At 44.5% G+C, this 19,508-nt stretch overlaps 1 protein-coding gene across 1 annotated transcript in view; it reads left to right on the top strand.

The window, feature by feature from the left end:
- The window catches only part of ZFYVE1 (zinc finger FYVE-type containing 1), a 210,771-nt gene that overhangs the window by 40,495 nt on the left and 150,768 nt on the right, over window positions 1-19,508 (top strand). The window contains exon 3 of the mRNA XM_086937085.1: window positions 2,853-3,357. Within this exon, the coding sequence (XP_086793211.1) occupies window positions 2,853-3,357 (505 nt within the window). The remainder of the gene's footprint in view (window positions 1-2,852; window positions 3,358-19,508) is intronic.

Raw genomic sequence — 19,508 nt, 5'->3', positions numbered from 1 at the left:
TTCCTCCTCAGCAAGTTTGTCACTCATGTAGAGTTATTCATTCTAGAGTATAATAGTTGGGAAATTAGCTCAGTTTTAGCTGTCGTGGCCCGTGGGTATTGGAGTCATTCGTCTTTCCTTGTTTTATAAATGGAGCATCTTTTAAGTTGAGTATTTGTCTGTTTGTATTAATTAGTAGTAAAAATATTTCTAACATGAACACAGCCCATGGCATTTCTCATATGCGGTTTCATTTGAGTCCTAAATGGCACTTAAAGCACAGATATGAACATGAATATCACTAATGTGTCTTTAAAGAAAAAAAAGACTGTCCACCATTCAGCTGAAATCAAGCTGCGAATGATGTTCCCGGGCACTAACTGAAAGCAGTGTTTTTATTAAATCTTGATACACTCATTGCTGCCTCTGGACTCATTCGCTGGCACAGAAGGCCTCCTGACATTACCTTGTTTTGAAGCTGCTTTTGTGATTAGTCACTGGTGAATGTGTTTGTAATGGCAAACCTTTCTAACCTGTTTAGCAGCTTGACTGATGCTGAGCAGGACCTGAGCTATCTGATTTCCGTGTAGGCATGCCTGCTGTCATCGTTCTACCGTATACGATCAGGAGGCTCCAAGATGGGCGTAGATGCAATGGGTGGAAATGTAATACTCTGCTGGACTTAACCTGGGCTTAATTATTAATAGTATTTTTTGAATTGGGCTCCTTGCCCTTTAAGTGGAGTTGTAGCCCATACTGCAAGACTGGAACATGTTTTAATTTGGGACTTTGCAATAGGCAAGAGAACAGAACTAGTCTTCAGTTGTACCGTGAAGTCATTAGTGCAACATAGAATACCCAAGCCCATCCTCGCCCTTGACAAGGAAAGTTTGGTAACCATGCAGGACAACTGTTGACCATTATATGGATGACTGCTGGTGAACTATACTGCTGATTGCACATGTATCCACCCATTTACTGTCTTGTATTCATGCGAGAGTGGCTAAGTATAAAGAAATAGTTAGATATTATGTTGCAAAATAAGTGTTTGTTAAAATGAAAAGCATACTCCACTGCAAACCTAGCTAGCATTGACTCGGCAAATAGATCAGACGTTGGGTGCCATCCTTTTGGCCTCGTTATTGGATGTTTTGTGTTTATGCCGAAGCCTAGGAGGCAGTACATGCGCTGTCTGATTCAAAAGATATTGTTTACTTACAGTGTGCTTATAGTCCACCCATTGCTTACCATTGGCTGCTTTTACTGCTGTACTTCTTTGTTTGCTTCTTATTCACCAGATTGTGTGGATTTTCCTTACATTTGTCTCCCTCGTGCACTTCACTAACCGTTATCCCCACTCTGTCTCTCTCTTGTCCGTGCACTTCTCCCCCACTCCCCTGCATTGCGTTTTCGCCTGCCTACTTCTTCCACCATTTCCACTTTGCTCTTTCGCTAGTTTGCTCCTTGCATCAGTCCTTCCTTGTTGCTTCCCCCACCCGCTTTTTCCGTCTTGCGTCCCCTACCTGCTTTTCTTGTTTTGCTTCCAACCTACACACTGTGTTGCTGCTGCCCCGACCTTCACCCACAGTGTTACCCCCCCACTCCTGTTGCTTTCACCCCATGTTACTTTCCCCCCGCCTGCGTTCTTTTTCTTTTTAGTTACAGATCTAACATAGACGGGTATCTAGCGAGGGGAAAAAATTAACAGCAGCCCCAAAAGCTTTAATTTTTTTATTTTTTAGCCATGCTTCACAACATTGGGGATGCTGTGCAGCATGGCTAATGTCCTGTTGGCTTTGTCAATGCTTGCTTGTTATGGTTGCTGTGGAACTTTATTTTTGAAGAGCAGCTGGCCTTCACCAATAAGCATTGGCTTTGGCCTGTCTTGCCCCTCCCCCTTTCCCCCCCAAAAGCATGCTGAAGTGGACTGAACTTATGCTCCATGCATTCAGTATTGGACAGAAGAAATATGTGAATGACAGTACAGACCAGTGGATGAAGTGGCCTAACTGAAAGCCCTTTAAGTATGTATATGATATACAATTTTAGTAAAATCAAATGGCCTACTAACTCCAGACCTAAAAATGTACTTCATTACATTGACTCTTTGCCTCCTTCATTTATCTTGTTGTTCACTCGACTAGCTTCCTTATTTTCTTTCAAAACTTTTCTATGCTACCTTCTTTTGTAAAGCCAACCTCTGTCACCTTGCTGGAAAGTTATAGAGTGGACGATTAACTAACTGAACCAGGAAGTAAACTTTATGCCTTTCCCTCAGAAGCCCAGCCCTTTGTAGTTAATCACATATCGCTAGTTGTATCATTCCAAGCTGGAAGTGTTTGGTTTGAAAACGTTTGTTTCTCCTGGAACAGAATACACCAATAAATAGTTCATTTACGAGGGTACCACCAGCAGAGTCACCTAACGTTCGGGCGGAGATATAGATTCTTTGTTTCAATTTTCAGGTAAAAATGAGTTTTCATTGAACATCATGAGTGAATGGCGGCAAATTAAAAATCTAATATGCGTCAGTGCAAGGACCTGAGAAGTGTGGTGACATGTCCACCATTTCGTAACTGTCTCCCTTCTCCCTCTCTCGCTTCTTTTTTTTCTCTGAGAATTGGGGTACTATGAGTGGGAATACTGCTAAGCATCCGTTCAAGTATTAGTCGCACACTTTCACTCACCTCCATTAATTCAGGTTCCCTTGGCTCTTATCCGTTTAAAACCTCTCTGAAAAAAATCCTAAAATGTAGGGTCTTTGGTCACTACGGAGTTACTCTTAATTCTACCTTTAAAATCATTTGGTATTGTCTTTTTCCTGAACAGTATTGTGTGCAGTGGAGTTCATTAATGTATCTTCTATTTTTAAGGTGGCAGATGAAGAGGAATTTATTCAGAAATTGGACTGCAACCCAGAAGAGCATCTGAAAGTTATCTCCATCTTTGGTAACACAGGCGATGGCAAGTCTCACACCCTCAATCACACCTTCTTCTATGGTCGAGAGGTCTTCAAGACTTCCCCTGCCCAGGAGTCCTGCACGGTGGGTGTCTGGGCAGCTTTCGATCCTATCCATAAGGTTGTGGTGATTGACACCGAGGGGCTACTAGGGGCCACTGTAAACCTGAGCCAGAGGACACGCCTACTGCTGAAGGTTCTAGCCATTTCAGACCTTGTTGTTTATCGGACACATGCAGACAGACTTCACAACGACCTCTTCAAGTTTCTTGGGGATGCTTCTGAAGCGTATCTGAAATATTTTACAAAGGAGTTGAAAGCCACCACAGCACGCTGTGGATTGGATGTTCCCCTCTCCACTCTTGGTCCAGGCGTCATCATTTTTCATGAGACGATCCACACCAAACTCCTTGGCACTGGTAAGTGAGATATTGGAAGTAAGGTCTGCTAACTGTAACCACTGTGGAGTTTTTATTATAATATAATGGTTAGTAGATGTTTTGGAAATTTTGACAGATGAACTGAAGCTTAGTTGGATAAATTAATTTACCTTGGATCATACACGTTGGGAACTAGAATAGAACTCTGTTCTCCTGATTCTTCAACCAGCAACTCGGCCATGGCACAACATTTATTGCGTCTTCATTACCCAATTCCTTCGCTGCAGATTTGTCTCCTGGTTATCTATCTACCCTCGTCCAGCTTAATACAGAGTCACTAGCTACTTCATTGACCTGACCTTGGTGCTGGTTAAGCGTAAAATCACTATGCTATGGAAAAACACTGAGCGTTTACAGATTGAAAGTTGGCAGGCAGACGTAATACTATGGGCAACCTGGTTCGGTATCTTCTGCTTTGTGAAGCACACCAGGGCAGACACCCTTTAGAACAGGCAAGGGCATGGGATGTAATTCTGGCAGATTTCCAGGAAGATGAGACCAAGTGCAGATGAGACCTCTGACTGAATGTCACCTGGACTGCGCTCTTCCTGTTAGGCTCTCCATGGCCTGATATTTGAGTTTACTTCTGTGCCTGCAGCTCCCCTGAATCATTAACTTATTCCAATATTGGACACAATTTATTAACACGGCTAGTGATGTGAGTATTACTTCTTCACAGTCAACAAAGAGTCAGACTTAATCTGAACCTACAAACACATGGAGATGTATGCAGTAAATGCAAGGAACCCAACACAACAATATCACAACAAATTCTACTGCAATTTATTTACAATTTCATAAAATTTCAGCAAAAAGAGAAAGGAAAAGAAAAGGTTGGTGCTCAAGTGAAGGAAGGTGTAAGTATAGGTTTTAGAGTGATTCAGTGCAACAAAGAAGTTATTTTTACATTGCACATGTAAAGCCTACCCATTCACAGTCTATATACAATATTATACAGGGGGACAGGGGGGGGGGTGGGGGGGGGCAGGTGTAGGCTTTTAAGAAACAATGGGGGGATCGTCGACGTTTCGACCCTGGCGCAATAAGGGAAAGTCACGACCTCTGCTGCGGGTCTTCTTCAGGACGGTTGTGGGGACAGGGGACGGGGAAGCACCTGTAATGGTAAGTATAAATATATTTTACAATTTTTTCTGTAGGGTTCCAGTCTAAAAGAAGTTAAAAAAGAAGTGTTGGGTACATTACCAAAAGAAATTGAAACGGTGTCGCAATTCCAGATCAGTTGGGCGATACACCTATAAGAGGTAAAGACAAACCAGGAGACTGTTAGCCCATCTCCAAAGGCACAGTCATCCCAAGGTGTCAAAAAAGTGGTGGTCAACAAGGGTTAAGACTCACCTCTGACTGAGGAATTCTGCTCAGTCTAAGGGTTCAGTCGAGAAACAGTTGGTACACAATGGGCACTCGAATTCAATCGTGCTGCATAAGGGAAAGAGGAACCAGTCAGTCCCATAGTACGATTTAACGCCCAGCAGATAAGTTTCATACGTGAAAGAACACTCACCCTAGTCCGGTAGCGCAATGGACATTCTACCGGTGGTCGAGGGCAAGAGGGAACTATGTTAAGTTCAAGTGAACCTGTGTTGGAAAAACCACCTGGTGTAAATCCCATGTTATAAATTACCACCAGTACACAGGCACAATGCTAATCAATAGCGTTCGAAAAATGCCCATACAGTCGTTTTTAAGAAGGGGCATCTGCATTAAGTATAACACAAGAGGACCTGTATTACAACAATTATCCAGGTCAGAGTCCAATGTTAAAAAATGCCGCCAATACAAGATGACCTGTATTACAAGGAATATCCAGGTCAGAGTCCAATATTAAAATTTGCCGCCAATAGTTAGACATGGTGTAGGGCAAACGCGCTCAACGGTGCAATTACAGTAGATTAAGCGAAAAATAATTCGCATTGGGTAACGCGATTGACCATTACCTTAATTTTAAAACGTTATCCCCAATGGTTCAAAAAAGGGGGGGCAGACCACAGTTCATCAAGTGAAATCGCTCGGAGTGTAATCCGGCAGCTCCCGACTCACGCAACCGGCAGGAACCACGTGATAGGACGCCACCAATCCCAACTAAGAAGGCGCATAGAAATAAACGAGGGACTCCGGCTTAATGGAAGTCAGAAAGGGACTAAACGCGAGTAAGTATAAACAAGGGTCTGAATCCGAGTGGGACATGGACATGGATACAAAAGGGTTGATAACAAGCTAGGTGTTAAAAAGATCGCCATGTTGATTGAGAATTCAACCCCAAAAGTCCAATTGAGACTATAATCTCAATAATTAGTCCCTTTCTGACTTCCATTAAGCTGGAGTCCCTCGTTTATTTCTACGCGCCTTCTTAGTTGGGATTGGTGGCGCCCTATCACGGGGTTCCTGGTTTTGAACCATTGGGGATAACGTTTTAAAATTAAGGTAATTGTCAATCGCGTTACCCAATGCAAATTATTTTTCGCTTAATCTACTGTAATTGCACCGTTGAGCGCGTTTGCCCTACACCATGTCTAACTATTGGCGGCAAATTTTAATATTGGACTCTGACCTGGATATTCCTTGTAATACAGGTCATCTTGTATTGGCGGCATTTTTTAACATTGGACTCTGACCTGGATAATTGTTGTAATACAGGTCCTCTTGTATTATACTTAATGCAGATGCCCCTTCTTAAAAACGACTGTATGGGCATTTTTCGAACGCTATTGATTAGCATTGTGCCTGTGTACTGGTGGTAATTTATAACATGGGATTTACACCAGGTGGTTTTTTCCAACACAGGTTCACTTGAACTTAACATAGTTCCCTCTTGCCCTCGACCACCGGTACAATGTCCATCGCGCTACCGGACTAGGGTGAGTGTTCTTTCACGTATGAAACTTATCTGCTGGGCGTTAAATTGTACTATGGGACTGACTGGTTCCTCTTTCCCTTATGCAGCACGATTGAATTCGAGTGCCCATTGTGTACCAACTGTTTCTCGACTGAACCCTTAGACTGAGCAGAATTCCTCAGTCAGAGGTGAGTCTTAACCCTTGTTGACCACCACTTTTTTGACACCTTGGGATGACTGTGCCTTTGGAGATGGGCTAACAGTCTCCCGGTTTGTCTATACCTCTTATAGGTGTATCGACCAACTGATCTGGAATTGCGACACCGTTTCAATTTCTTTTGGTAATGTACCCAACACTTCTTTTTTAACTTCTTTTAGACTTGGACCCTACATAAAAAATTGTAAAATATATTTATACTTACCATTACAGGTGCTTCCCCGTCCCCTGTCCCCACAACCGTCCTGAAGAAGACCCGCAGCAGAGGTCGTGACTTTCCCTTATTGCGCCAGGGTCGAAACGTCGACGATCCCCCCATTGTTTCTTAAAAGCCTACACCTGCCCCCCCCTCCCCCTGTCCCCCTGTATAATATTGTATATAGACTGTGAATGGGTAGGCTTTACATGTGCAATGTAAAAATAACTTCTTTGTTGCACTGAATCACTCTAAAACCTATACTTACACCTTCCTTCACTTGAGCACCAACCTTTTCTTTTCCTTTCTCTTTTTGCTGAAATTTTATGAAATTGTAAATAAATTGCAGTAGAATTTGTTGTGATATTGTTGTGTTGGGTTCCTTGCATTTACTGCATTCTTGTTGCATTTTTAGCTGAATTAAGCTAATAATACATCTCCATGTGTTTGTAGGTTCAGATTAAGTCTGACTCTTTGTTGACTGTGAAGAAGTAATACTCACATCACTAGCCGTGTTTATAAATTGTGTCTAGGACCACATTTTTTATATATATACAGTTACCCAGGTCCTATTGATTTCTTGGGTTCACCCCATTGTTTTCAATGAATTATTCCAATATTGGGCACCGCTCCTACCATGCAGTGCTTTTGAGACATGCCCCTTTCTGTCGCCATTACCTGATTCCTTAATTTTTCTCTGAGGGAAGGGGAGGTGACATGCCCCAGGAAGAAAGGGGGTGAGGCGGGACTGGGTGTTTGTTTGCTCAGTTTTTGTTCTATGTCTATTCAATCTCAAATGATGAATGCCAATTCAATGACCACTTGAGACTTCTTTAGCATGTGCTTATCTTGACTTGCTGTGGGGATTTCATACATATTTTACATTGTTAGCTCTTGTTGTTCTCTACAGTTACTGTCCCATTTGATTGGACAGAACGCTATGTAGGTGCGTTGATATATATTTTACGATTGAAAGTGCTGCAATGTTGAGTTTTTCTATCCCAATAAAAATCTGTTTAAAAAAACAAACATCAGTACCCTCTGACAAATGGAAACTCACTAGTCATTTTATTAGGAAGTATTTGCAGCACCAGTGGGTCTGGCCCTTCCAAGCATGTGTGATAGTAAATTTGTTTTGTATTTTCTACTGCAATCATATGCCACACAAAATTAAGAAAAGAAAACACCATGTGCTGCCTATACATCGCGGCCATGTACATGCACTAAAATTGACAAAAAAGTAAGCATTGAATATAACAGGTATAGTGACCCTTTTTACTTTGCCTGCATATCACAGGAAAAATTATTTTCACAGGCTTTGATTACAGTACCCTTTAGTTCAAGGATAACTCAAATAAAAACCAACCTTGACAGCGCCAATCGAAAGTCGTCTGCAGTCATTGATTCTTCCATACGCCAACTTACTCATCCCCAATAAAATAGAAAGACAAACTCAACAAGAGTATGCAAGATAAACTAAGATTAAAAGCAAAGAGAAGAGAGGGGTACAGTAGGACCATCTGGCACTGCAGGCTACTCTTGGGGGAGGGTAGGGGGGGGGAAACGAATAGAATAAGGAAAAATAGAAAAATAACCAGCCCATGCACTGAGGCACACTCATTTTAGGCAAATGTGCACATGCGATTATACAAAATGACCTCACTCATAGGGCAGTAGCACAAAGCACAGAAGTGGGCTAACACATTGCCCCATGCAGTTTGACATTCCAACAAAAGACGACTGATCGAAATACCCTCTGTTTATGTATATGTTTGTAGGTAGAGTTTTTAAAAACTTTTTATTGCAAGTCCTAGCAGGATATTTCTGCCAGGCTCTCCTGAGGGGGCCTGGCAAGGATTGTTATAGTGCAAATCTTCAACCCCAGGGTTGTTAAAAAGAAGCAACATCAGATCGTCTACAGTGATCTCTGAGATTCCATGTAACAACCTACCTGTCGAAGAGATTTAACACTGTGTAACAACCCACCCTTAAAGGCACATTGCCTTTAAGATATGATTCTTGCAATAAATATATCAGGCCTATTTATACGGTTTAATCTTTCATAATAAACCGATCAGACCTCTGTCTTCTAACATAACTTTTCCTAATCAACAAATCAGGCTTGTAGTATTCATCATTGTCTCATCACCATAACCACTCCTGCCTACTATATCACATGTGAGCTTTCTCACAAGACAGCCATGAGGTAAACAGCCAGTAAGATTACAAATACGTATAAAATTACAGTTGGCAAACAATATACAAACCTTATGAAGGTGTAACCAGGATTACCATGGTGCAAATCTTCTATCCCAAGGGTTAGTCTGAGGGCTGACCAACACTAAAGTCCTTGCTTACTTGGAATCTCATAGATTCATTTAGTAATAAAATACCAATCTAAACTTTACAACAGTGTGATAACAGTCCATTGTTAATGGCCTATTGGCTTCAACAAATAAATGCCACAATAAGATAGCAAGTCAGGCCTACTATCTTTGTCATTATTGTTTCTCATAATAAACAGATCAGACCCATGGCATCTGAAATGAACCAATGAGGTCTATAGCCTTCATCATTGGGTTGTCTCAATTACCAACCAGGGCCTCCTGTATTGCATATAAACTGCCAACCACTGAGCATACAGTCATTCAGTTGCGAGTACATACAAAATTACAGTTGGATAAGCAATATACAACCCTCTGAAAGGGTCCAACATGGATTATCACTTCTTAAATCTTTATCTCCAAGTATATGTTAGATGAGGTAACCAACAGAAAAACCCTTGCCAACGATGGCAATATCTGTGTACGCCCTTCAGGCCGGTGTAATGAAAATCCACCATTAAAGGCCTATTGTCTTTAACAAATGGTTTAATTGTTCAGGCCTACTGTCTTTGTCAAAACCTTTTTTTACTAAACACATCACCTGTAGCATCTGACACAAAGTTTCCTAATTAACCAATTAGGTCTGTAACCTTTATCATTGGTGTGACACCATCATCAACTCTGGTCTACTGTGTACCCCACAAGGTAACCCTCAAACCTTTAGCTAGAATATTATAATTATGCACAGAATTACCTCTGGCACAACAATGTATAAACCTACCTAAAGGGGTTTACAAAAATCATCAAAGTACTAATCTTCTTACTGCAGGGTTTGCACCTGGAGTTGTGCAACTGGTGTAGTAACTTCAGGAAGGGTGTTTTGCCATGCATGTGTGTAATGTGTGACTTAAACTTGATGAGCAAAACATGTGTCATGCACAGCCTCACCATGGCGTGCTACAAACTCTCTGTTATCTTTTGTGTCGTGCCTTGAACTGTGTTCTCAGACGGAGTGTACTGCAAAATCCGCAGCAATTTTAAATAGTCACTTGACTCCTGCAATAAATAGAGTGGCCCTTAGTGTCCCATGATGTATCAATTCCACACTCCTCCAGTATTCACTTGTGATCAATGCTGAAAACATGTAAACCGACACTGTGGTATCCATAATGCTGGGTAATCACTGCAGCAGTGGAAATCTGGTCACAACAGTTAGCCTTCTACTTGAGTTCCTTCTCAAATGCTATGGGGCGGGCATATTCTGCTCATAACTTGCACAACCAAACATTCCATCCATCATTCATCGCCTTATCACAAGATTAAAATTAGGCTGTTTATAATAGCTCAATGGAAAAGCTAAAGCAGAAAGAACACATGACCAGTCTCGCCCTGCCCTTTTCAAGACTGAAGATTAGTGAAGTACTGAAGGAGCAATGAACTGAGTAGGGAGAAAGCCAAAGATAGATCGGGTGGAGAACAGGGTCCGGTCATGGAGCTAGTGACTGTTCTCCTTTTTTCCTTGTTTGTTATTGTTTGATGTTGAGAGCCAATTATAGAACAAGGGGGAGAGGAGAAGGAGAGGTTTAAATCCCATCGCCATAATAACTGCTATATTTTGCAGCAGATGTAAATAAATGTGTGATCGCAATGCAGTAACCCAATGGGAGCGATCATTTTGCAATCTGTACTTGATAAACACAGGAGGGATGCCTTGCAAAGTGTACACTGGGCAAGTATTTATGATAGCCTTGGTCAGCCGCGGTCCATGCAGGTTTGTCGGTGGGGCCGTGTAAGGGGGGATTTCGAGGGACGATGCAGAGGGAAAATTAAATAAATAATTCATTTTCCCTGCGCATCATCCCTCGAAATCCCCCCTTACCCGTCCCCACTGTTGTTACCTGCACAAACCGCGGCTGGCCTTGGTGTATGTTCACCATAGGGCTAGGATACATTTTTACTAAGGGTAATTAAAAAACACCTTGGATTCACAGAGGGAGTAGTCAAATCAGGAGGGGACTTTATCCAAGTCATGGACAGGGACTTGGAAGGAGTATTGGAATTACCAGTGTTTTGTCAACAGACACATTGGAAATCTAACCAGACCTGAGCATAATAATATGTGATGATTGCTCCACTTGAATGAGAGGTACATGCGAATAGAATGTAAAATTCTTTGCATAGGATAGATATTGGACTTGTATTACCATCTACAGTCACACCCCAGTTTAAGTTTTATTTAAAAAAAAATTGATATTGTCCCTAGAGACAAAATGGTGACTTTGAAAATACTGTCTGCAAAACAAGGTACCCAGAGTAGAGATAGTTCCGACCATCAAGGATTTAATGGTCCATAATGACACATCAGAAATCTCATGGGAAATATTGTCGGGAGCACTAAAAGCAGTAGTGAGGGGTCATCTTATTGCCCTAGCTTTCACTGAAAATCGAAACGGTTGGTGGTGTGATTAAGCCACAGCCAAGATGGCCACATAATGCAGCTCTCTGAGTCTGCACTCAAATTTTTTTTTTTAAACATGGTGTGAAGACTATGCCAGAGATTTAGTAGTGACAGTAGGGCGAGTAGGTAGGCGTTGGTGAACGTAGTCCCTGGGGATGGGCGTTCTTGATTTCTTTATCTGCATATACAGGCAGTTTGGCCTGATGGCACTGTGGCCTAGAGGAGCTTTGATTTCGGGGTCTGTGCACCCAAGTGTTATGCGGCCTAGTTGTTATTGGCCGGCCGATACATTGGACGGGCTTGGGCTGGCTCCAGGGGGATCTGCTTGTGCCCAACTAGTTTGCTGATTTGTTGCAATCGTTGGCATTGAGAGACGGCGGCCAGGAAGATAGCACAAGCCAGGGGTGGCCATCAGCCCCTGCCTTGGCGAGTGAGCAATGAGCTAACCTGTAGTAGAATCCTGTGAGGGAACACAGGAGGGGCGGTGCCCTTTAGTCACTGCTACTATAGGGCGAACATAATGTCCATAAAAAATGGGAAGAGCAGGAACAAAAATGTATCATAAGTAAATATGTCAAACAACAAATATTTGTTTGTGCAGCACAACAATACATTGTGACAAACTGAGTTACAATGACTCACCGGAACCATATGTCTTTGTGCTCGACCTTTGGAGTATTTTATTTTTCTTTAAAATGCATTTAAAGGTGTTTTAGTAGTGAATAAAATATATACATTTAAAAACAAGCTTGGTAAATATTGACAGAGTAAGTAAGTAAAGAATTTATTTGCACAATTAATTAAAATCATTACAATTTACTCAGTCATGGTTAAAAATTAGAAAGGGACACGTTCACATCTAATCACAAAGAACAAAAACACGTTCTGTGGTCATTCCCTGCCTATCCCGACCACACCTTTTGAAAAAACAAGTATTTGCAATGCAATCGGTCTCACCTTTGGGACTTTTTATGTATTTAGCTATGCAGCACATTAGTCTGGGTGCTGAAACATCTACTGTTCTTTAACATGGAGGGAAAGTAAGCACCAAACTGCGAGACACACCAGGTATGGGAACATATGGAGAGAAATATTGCCTTTCAGCGGGAAATGGTATAGTCCAAAGATCTGTTTTTAATATAAAAGCAGGGCCCTTCGGTGGTCATATCACCGAAAATGCAAGATTTGAAAAAAATATTATTGTCTACGGGTGCTTGTGGAAGACAATTTCTATGGACTGGAATCTAGAGAAGGCTAAAGTGGTTCTGGTATTTCACTGACCTCTGCTGGTCGTTTTCTATCAAGAAAATTAAATAGAGACAGTTGCCAGAAAAAGAAGAAAAAAAAGAAAGTCCCTCAGCAGAAACCAATTCAGGTATTTTACTGACCTCTACTGGTCGTTTTCTATCAAGGTAGTTAAATAGAGGCAGTTGAACAAGCAGAAAGCAAATCTGGTATTTTACTGACCTCTACTGGTCGTTTTCTATCAAGACAGTTAAATGGAGGCAGTTGAACAGAAAAAAAGGTCCCTAAGCGGAAGCAGACAAATCCTAGGGCTGATCTCCAGAGCCCACAAAGTACATACACATATAATTATATACTAAAGTTTTACAAGAGGTCTCGAATGCTCGACCTAATAATAAATGGGGATTATAATTGTCCTTCAAAGAGTCAATAATCCACATGGGGTTGCCTAGGTAATCTACCAATAGCTTTTGTGTGCTAAATTATTCACCAGCATAGGAAATTATCAAAATTCATTCTTTGTTGACTAGTTGGTCGACGCATTTCAGCCTTTATAGAATTACAGACCGGATAAGGACCGGCGGTTGGTAGGTGACCAATGACTCTAAAATCAAAAAACCCTATATATAACATACTTATTTTCACCAGGGTCTGGGAACACACCCATGTAGTCGGAAGACAGCAGAAAGCTCCTTGATGCGTGACAGCCATTACCAGATCAATGGCAGATGAAGTAAAACTCCGAGCAGCCAGTCCCACAGTGATGTTACTACTACAGTTCTATTTGATCTTAAGGCCAGACTCAATTGCAGTAATACCAAAATAGATGTGCTTTCATAACTTTTTGGTCATATGACAGAGCAACAGGCTATCTGAACATTTCACTGGATGGAGCCGAACAACTTCTCACATTTAGGGACTACGACACAATTCTACAGATTGTGAGAGAGAGAGGCCAGATGTAATATCAGGGTATGACCATATCCATATAGCTTGAATTTACTGCCAGTCTTCGAGGCCAAATGCAACTTTGTGGAAGTTATCTAAAACATTGAATACACAATGTTGTACCCTACTAGACAAAGCAAATGTTGCTGGAATAGCCCAGATAATCATAGATGCTACTGTGTTGGCCAAGTTTAACAAGAACTGTGCGCCTTCATGGAAGCGGCAACTGCTACCCTCAAAAGAAGACTGGGGGCCTGAGCAAAGATCAAGTGATGGAGTGTGGCTAATTATTCAAGACCATATTGAGAAGAGACAGATCATTGAGCAACATAAGTGTGTAGCTGGATAGAAGCAGGCAGTGTATGTACACAACCTAAATACTCAAGCTCCCTACGGTGGTATCAATATTAAGAATTATGACAATATTCAAATGCTTCCCCAGAGGCTAAGAGCCCAACACGATGCCAACTACACAAAGGATGTGACGATATACTTTATAAAGCACGGACAATGGCAAGAACATCACACCCCTTTGGTGTGTATCTCCACTACCACACCTAGAGGGCTGGGTATGTTTTGAAAATGGAGACTTTAGCACTGATGATTGGAGTGATCAGTGTGGGTAGTGGAAGTTGGCAGGTGATAGACAAGTTGTAGTTAATGTAGGTTCTACACTGTTACACAAAGCGAAACAAGTAGACAATATTGCAGCTGAGATTGGCAGCAATGATACATACGCAATTCGGACAGGGAACCCTCACTAGCAGAATGTTGTCTCTAATATCCTAGAACAACCCTCAGAAAGCAAGGAAAATATCAGCATACTTATACATGTATAGGGTAGATTTAGCCATTCTTCAGGAAACATATTCAGGCTTTTGAGGCTGACTAGCTTTGACAGACGCTGGGGACAACATTTATTTTTCTCATCTTGCAGTACATACTCTGGGGGAGTATGTATATTGATAAGAAACTCCCTAGACATTAGTTTGATAAAATAACTGAAGACTCAGATGGTAGATATGTTATGTTAACAAGACTTCTCAATGAAAAAGATAGTACTGATCAACAAATACACCCCAAATATTGATAAGCCTGAATAATTGTTTTTCACAATTTTCAGTAGAATTTGACGTACTCAAACTGGGCTGGTTGTGTAGGACGGAGACTTTAACCTGGTATTAAACCCGTAGATAGATAGATAGATAGATAGATCGATCCATCCTAAGGCAGGGGCGCTCACAATCCCTCTGTGGGGTAACACTGCTGACATGATATATATGCTAGATTTAGTAGAGGTATGAAGACATCGCCACAGGAATAAGAAGGAGTATTCATTTTAATTCTCACAACACATCCCCTTAATACATGTGTCAAGGTGCCTATCTGTCCACACTCTCGCCAACAGGTGTTTTCAACATTGTGATTCATCTCGTGTAATCTTTCTGGAGTATAGTACCAATAAGTCGATACTTTGGTGAACGTTTCAGTGAGCCCTATATGGTATGCAGAATGCCTAGCCCGATACGAGATCTGGTCCCATTCCTTATGGCTCAGCGTCCTGCCTAGTTCTCGATTCCACCGCTCTCTGCCTGGGTAGGGAAAATGGAAGGGTGGCGGCTGCAACAGTTTGTAAAGATAAGAGATGTGTTTAGTGTCGGACGTGCGTGTGATCAACCACTTCTCGTATGGTAACAACCTCCTGTCAGCTAACTCCTGCACCTGTGGCTGTAACGCCCAATGCCTCACCTGCCAGTAACGCATCCTGTCCGATTCAGACAACCGGAATTCCTCCTTGAGGCTCCGAAAAGGGAGAACCCCATTCGTGTCATACAATTGTGAGAGCGCCCTACAACCAGCTGTGCGCCAGTGCGTGAAGGCCCCTGGTTCCATCCCTGGTGTAAAGTCCGGGTTGTCCACTATTGGCGTAAACTGGGAGGGGAACGTAGTGAGCTCATGGACCCTGCAAGTGGCGTCCCACACTTTCAGTGGGACCCACGTGACATAGAATGCATAAAGATTAGGAGGGCGGTGAGCCCTATGCAGAAAAGGCACCTCCTGCAGCGGTCGACCTGCGACTGCCTGGTCCTGGAAGAGCCAGGGTTTGTCTGACTCCCACCTACTCCACTCCACCAGATACCGCAATTGCGCCGCTTGAAAGTACTTGCGCAGATCCGGGACACCCAATCCCCCCGACTCCGGAGCCAACATCGTGAGAACTCTCTTAATTCGAGGTTTGCGACCCTGCCAGATGAAACGGGCCAGGTCCGCTTGAGTCTGCTGGATCCATCCCTTAGGCGGCTGAAGTGGCAGTGCCCGAAACAGATACAAAACTTGGGGGAGGATTGTCATCTTGACCGCCGCCACTCTGCCAAGCCATGGTATCATGCCCTTGCCCCATCTACCCAGCTCCTCCCTGATCTTCTTACTCAGAGCCTCATAATTAGCTGTGACCGTTGCCGGCAACGTGGGAGCTAACAGTATACCTAGGTACTGTACTTGGTGCGACGACCAGTGCACAGGGAAGAGCCCCTGCAACTCCGATCGAGTGGCAGCCGTTAGGGAAAGATCCAATGCCACCGACTTCCCCATGTTCATGCGGAAGCCAGCCACTGACGAAAAAGCCTCCCGTTCGCTAATACACGCGGGGAGAGCTCGCCTCGGATTGTCCAGGGAGAATATCACGTCATCAGCGTAAAGGCTGACTGTATGGACATATCCACCCATTTTCACACCCGTCACGTCCGGGTTCTGTCGAATCCTCTGGGCGAACGGTTCCATATATAAGGCGAAGAGAAGTGGCGACAGTGGGCAGCCCTGTCTGGTTCCTCTCTCGATGCTAAATCCTTGGGAGTTACAACCGTTCACCCGTACCACCGCAGTTGGAAACCTATAGCAGTTAAATACCATAGTGCGGAACTTTTCTCCAATACCCATTCTCTCCAACACTCTTTCCAAATAGGGCCAGTGCACCCGGTCAAACGCTTTCTCAGCGTCGTCAGATAGCAGCATTCGTTCCCCCGGGATTCTGGAGGCTTTCTCCAAAATGTGGACTATCCGCTTGGTGTTATCCACCGTCTGTCTCCCCGGTATAAAGCCCGCTTGGTCCGACTCTACCAGTCCGGGCAGGTGGAGCGCCAACCTTGCCGCCAGGATCCCTGTATATAATTTTAGGTCAACATTGAGGAGAGAGATCGGCCGATATGAGCTGCATTTGGTCCGGTCCTTTCCAGGTTTGGAGATAACTGACACTGTCGCCTGTAGGAGATCGGATGGATGGGCTCCCGAGGTGGAGAAGGAATTAAAGAGTCTGGTTAGAATGGGTGCCAGCACGTCACTGAACGTCTTATAAAAGAGTGTGGAGTATCCGTCGGGACCCGGGGCCTTGCCATGCTTGAGTCTGGAGATGGCTGTAATCACCTCATCAACCCTGATTTCTCTCTCCAAGTACTCTGTTTGTATCGGCGCCAAAGATGTGAGGGTGATCGTATCTAAGTAATCCTCCGCATATCCCTCCCCTAGGAGATCTTCCGTATATAGCTTTGCATAGAATCGCCGGAAGGTCACTTCTATCTGAGCATCGTCAGAAACCACCGCTCCGTCTCCCGCCTCAATCTCTTTCACTCGACGACACTGGTGAGACTCTCTCAATTTATGCGCTAAAAGCCGGCCACACCTGTCCCCTCCTGAATAATACGCATGCCGCAAGCTCAGCGCCGCATATTCGGCCCTATCCATGTCCAACGCTGATAGGACTTTCCTCGCCGCCTTCAACTGCTTCCAGATTTTAGGGGCCCCCATACGGCGGTGCACCTGCTCAAGTTCCCGGACCTTTTGCGTCAGTTCATCACGCTTCTGACGCAGTTTCCCTATTCTCTGCGAAGGAGACAGCAATGAATTCACCCCTCAGGACCGCTTTAAGCGCTGCCCATTGAGTTGCTAGCGAGGTCTCCCCATTGTCATTATGAGCCTGGTATTCTCTGATCGATTCCTTTAACCCCTTCGAAGCTAATGACGAGCTGGGCTCGTCATGGCGCTTACCTGCCGTGCGCTGATGACATGGCCAGCTCGTCATAAAACAATGAAAAACAACAATTTGCAGCACAGGACGGGAAAACGCCTAGCAGCCATGTGGTTAAGCGTGTCACCACCATTTTCTTATGCAAGAGCGTATCTCTGAGCCGCCACACCCCGCGGGGAGCCGGTGTCGACGGCAGCGTGAAGACGCCCGAGACCGGTGCGTGATCTGACAGAGAGAGTACCCCAATTTCAGATGCTGTGGCCAAGTCACGGACTGGGCCAGTGACTAAGATATGGTCCAGTCTAGCGTAAGTTTTGTGTGCATGAGAATAGTAGGAATAGTCCCTATCTGTAGGGTGGAGGTGACGCCATAGATCGTGGAGACCAAGATCCGCTAATTGACCCTTTCCAGTGTGCGATAGTTCCCCCTTCTGTGGGTAACGTTGTGTTGATCTGTCCATAGAGGAATCGAGCACCATGTTCAGGGCCCCCCCTATAATGCTATGCCTGTCTGGGGACGCTGTTATGTCCACCAGGGCAGAGTGAAGGAAGCGCTCCTGATGGTCATTCGGGCTGTATACTGTCCCTATAGTGAGCGTCAATGACCCCAGTTTGAACCTGTACGCCAAAAGCCTCCCTTTCTGCTCTGCGAGTTTGTGGAGAACCTCCCCTCTAAAGGACCCAGACACCAAGATTGCCACCCCCGCTGTTTTGGAATTGTTCGAGGAGAAAAACTGTGTGGGGAACTTGCGTGAGCGCATCCTATGGCAGTCACGCGCCAGCAAATGACTCTCCTGCAGAAGGCAGATGTCCCCCTGCGTACCCTCTAGTAGAGACAAGACAGCTCTTCTTTTAACCGGATTGTTGAGCCCCTTAACGTTCAGGGTCACCACCTTAAGGGTCACCATAATTAATCCAACCAAAGCGGCAGGAGCAAATGAGCAGTAGCTGTAAGAGGTAGAGCCGTGGCCAGATGAGCCCGGGAGCCCCCTTCGGGGCAGCATGTACACACCAAGAGCTCTGGATGGAGCCCACCTCTCTTACCCTCAACCTCCTCCCAACTCCTCTACCCCGAACCCCAAACCCCGCCAGAAACTCCCCAACCGCCTCCCACCTTCCCCTCCCTTGCAAACCACAACCAACCCAACCCCAACTGTTCCCCCCCCCCCCCTCTTCCAGTCGGGCCCAAGGACCCATTGTCCCAGTCCAGTCCAGGATGGACAAGTCTGTGGAAAAGTATTCAAGTGGACGTCCGGCCACAACCCACTCACCTTCCACCCCCCCTCCCCCGGATCCCCAAACCTGCTATGTCAGTGGTGCTTCATCGATCTCCCCCCGGAGTTCTCTCAAGCTGTCAAAGCGACCTCGCCGGATGCAGTAGACCTGTCCACCTCTTGGATTGCCTCAGCCATGTCCGCTCTGATAGTGGGCGAGTCCGGTCGTGCTGAGGACGCGGAGGGGCGCCTCCGTGTCACCGATTGCCAACACTCCCTGGTAGGGCGACGTCTACGTGGAGTAGGCACTGCATCGTCTGTCGCAGTGATCCCCAGGATGCTACAAATATCCTGCAAAGAGCGAAGCTGGTGGAGTGTTCCATTCCACCGGAAAGGGTGGCCCCAGGAATATTGCGTATCGTGGTCCCTCAGGAAGTCTGTGGCGATTTTGAAAGTTTTGCGCTTCTGAAGCGTGATCACCGAAAGATCTTGAAAAAGGGCAATCCGGTGTCCCCTAAAGCTTAGGGACTGCTGCCGTCGAGCTTCACGGAGAATCTGCTCCTTCAAAGGATAATCCGGCAGGAAGGCCAAGATATCCGGCGGGGGGGCCGAGGCCCGGCGCGGCGGTCCCACCCTGTGTGCTCTGTCTATCCT

Source organism: Lissotriton vulgaris, chromosome 9, assembly GCF_964263255.1.
Source record: "Lissotriton vulgaris chromosome 9, aLisVul1.2, whole genome shotgun sequence".
NCBI classification, from domain to species: domain Eukaryota; kingdom Metazoa; phylum Chordata; class Amphibia; order Caudata; family Salamandridae; genus Lissotriton; species Lissotriton vulgaris.
This window is presented reverse-complemented; position numbering and strand designations above follow the sequence as displayed.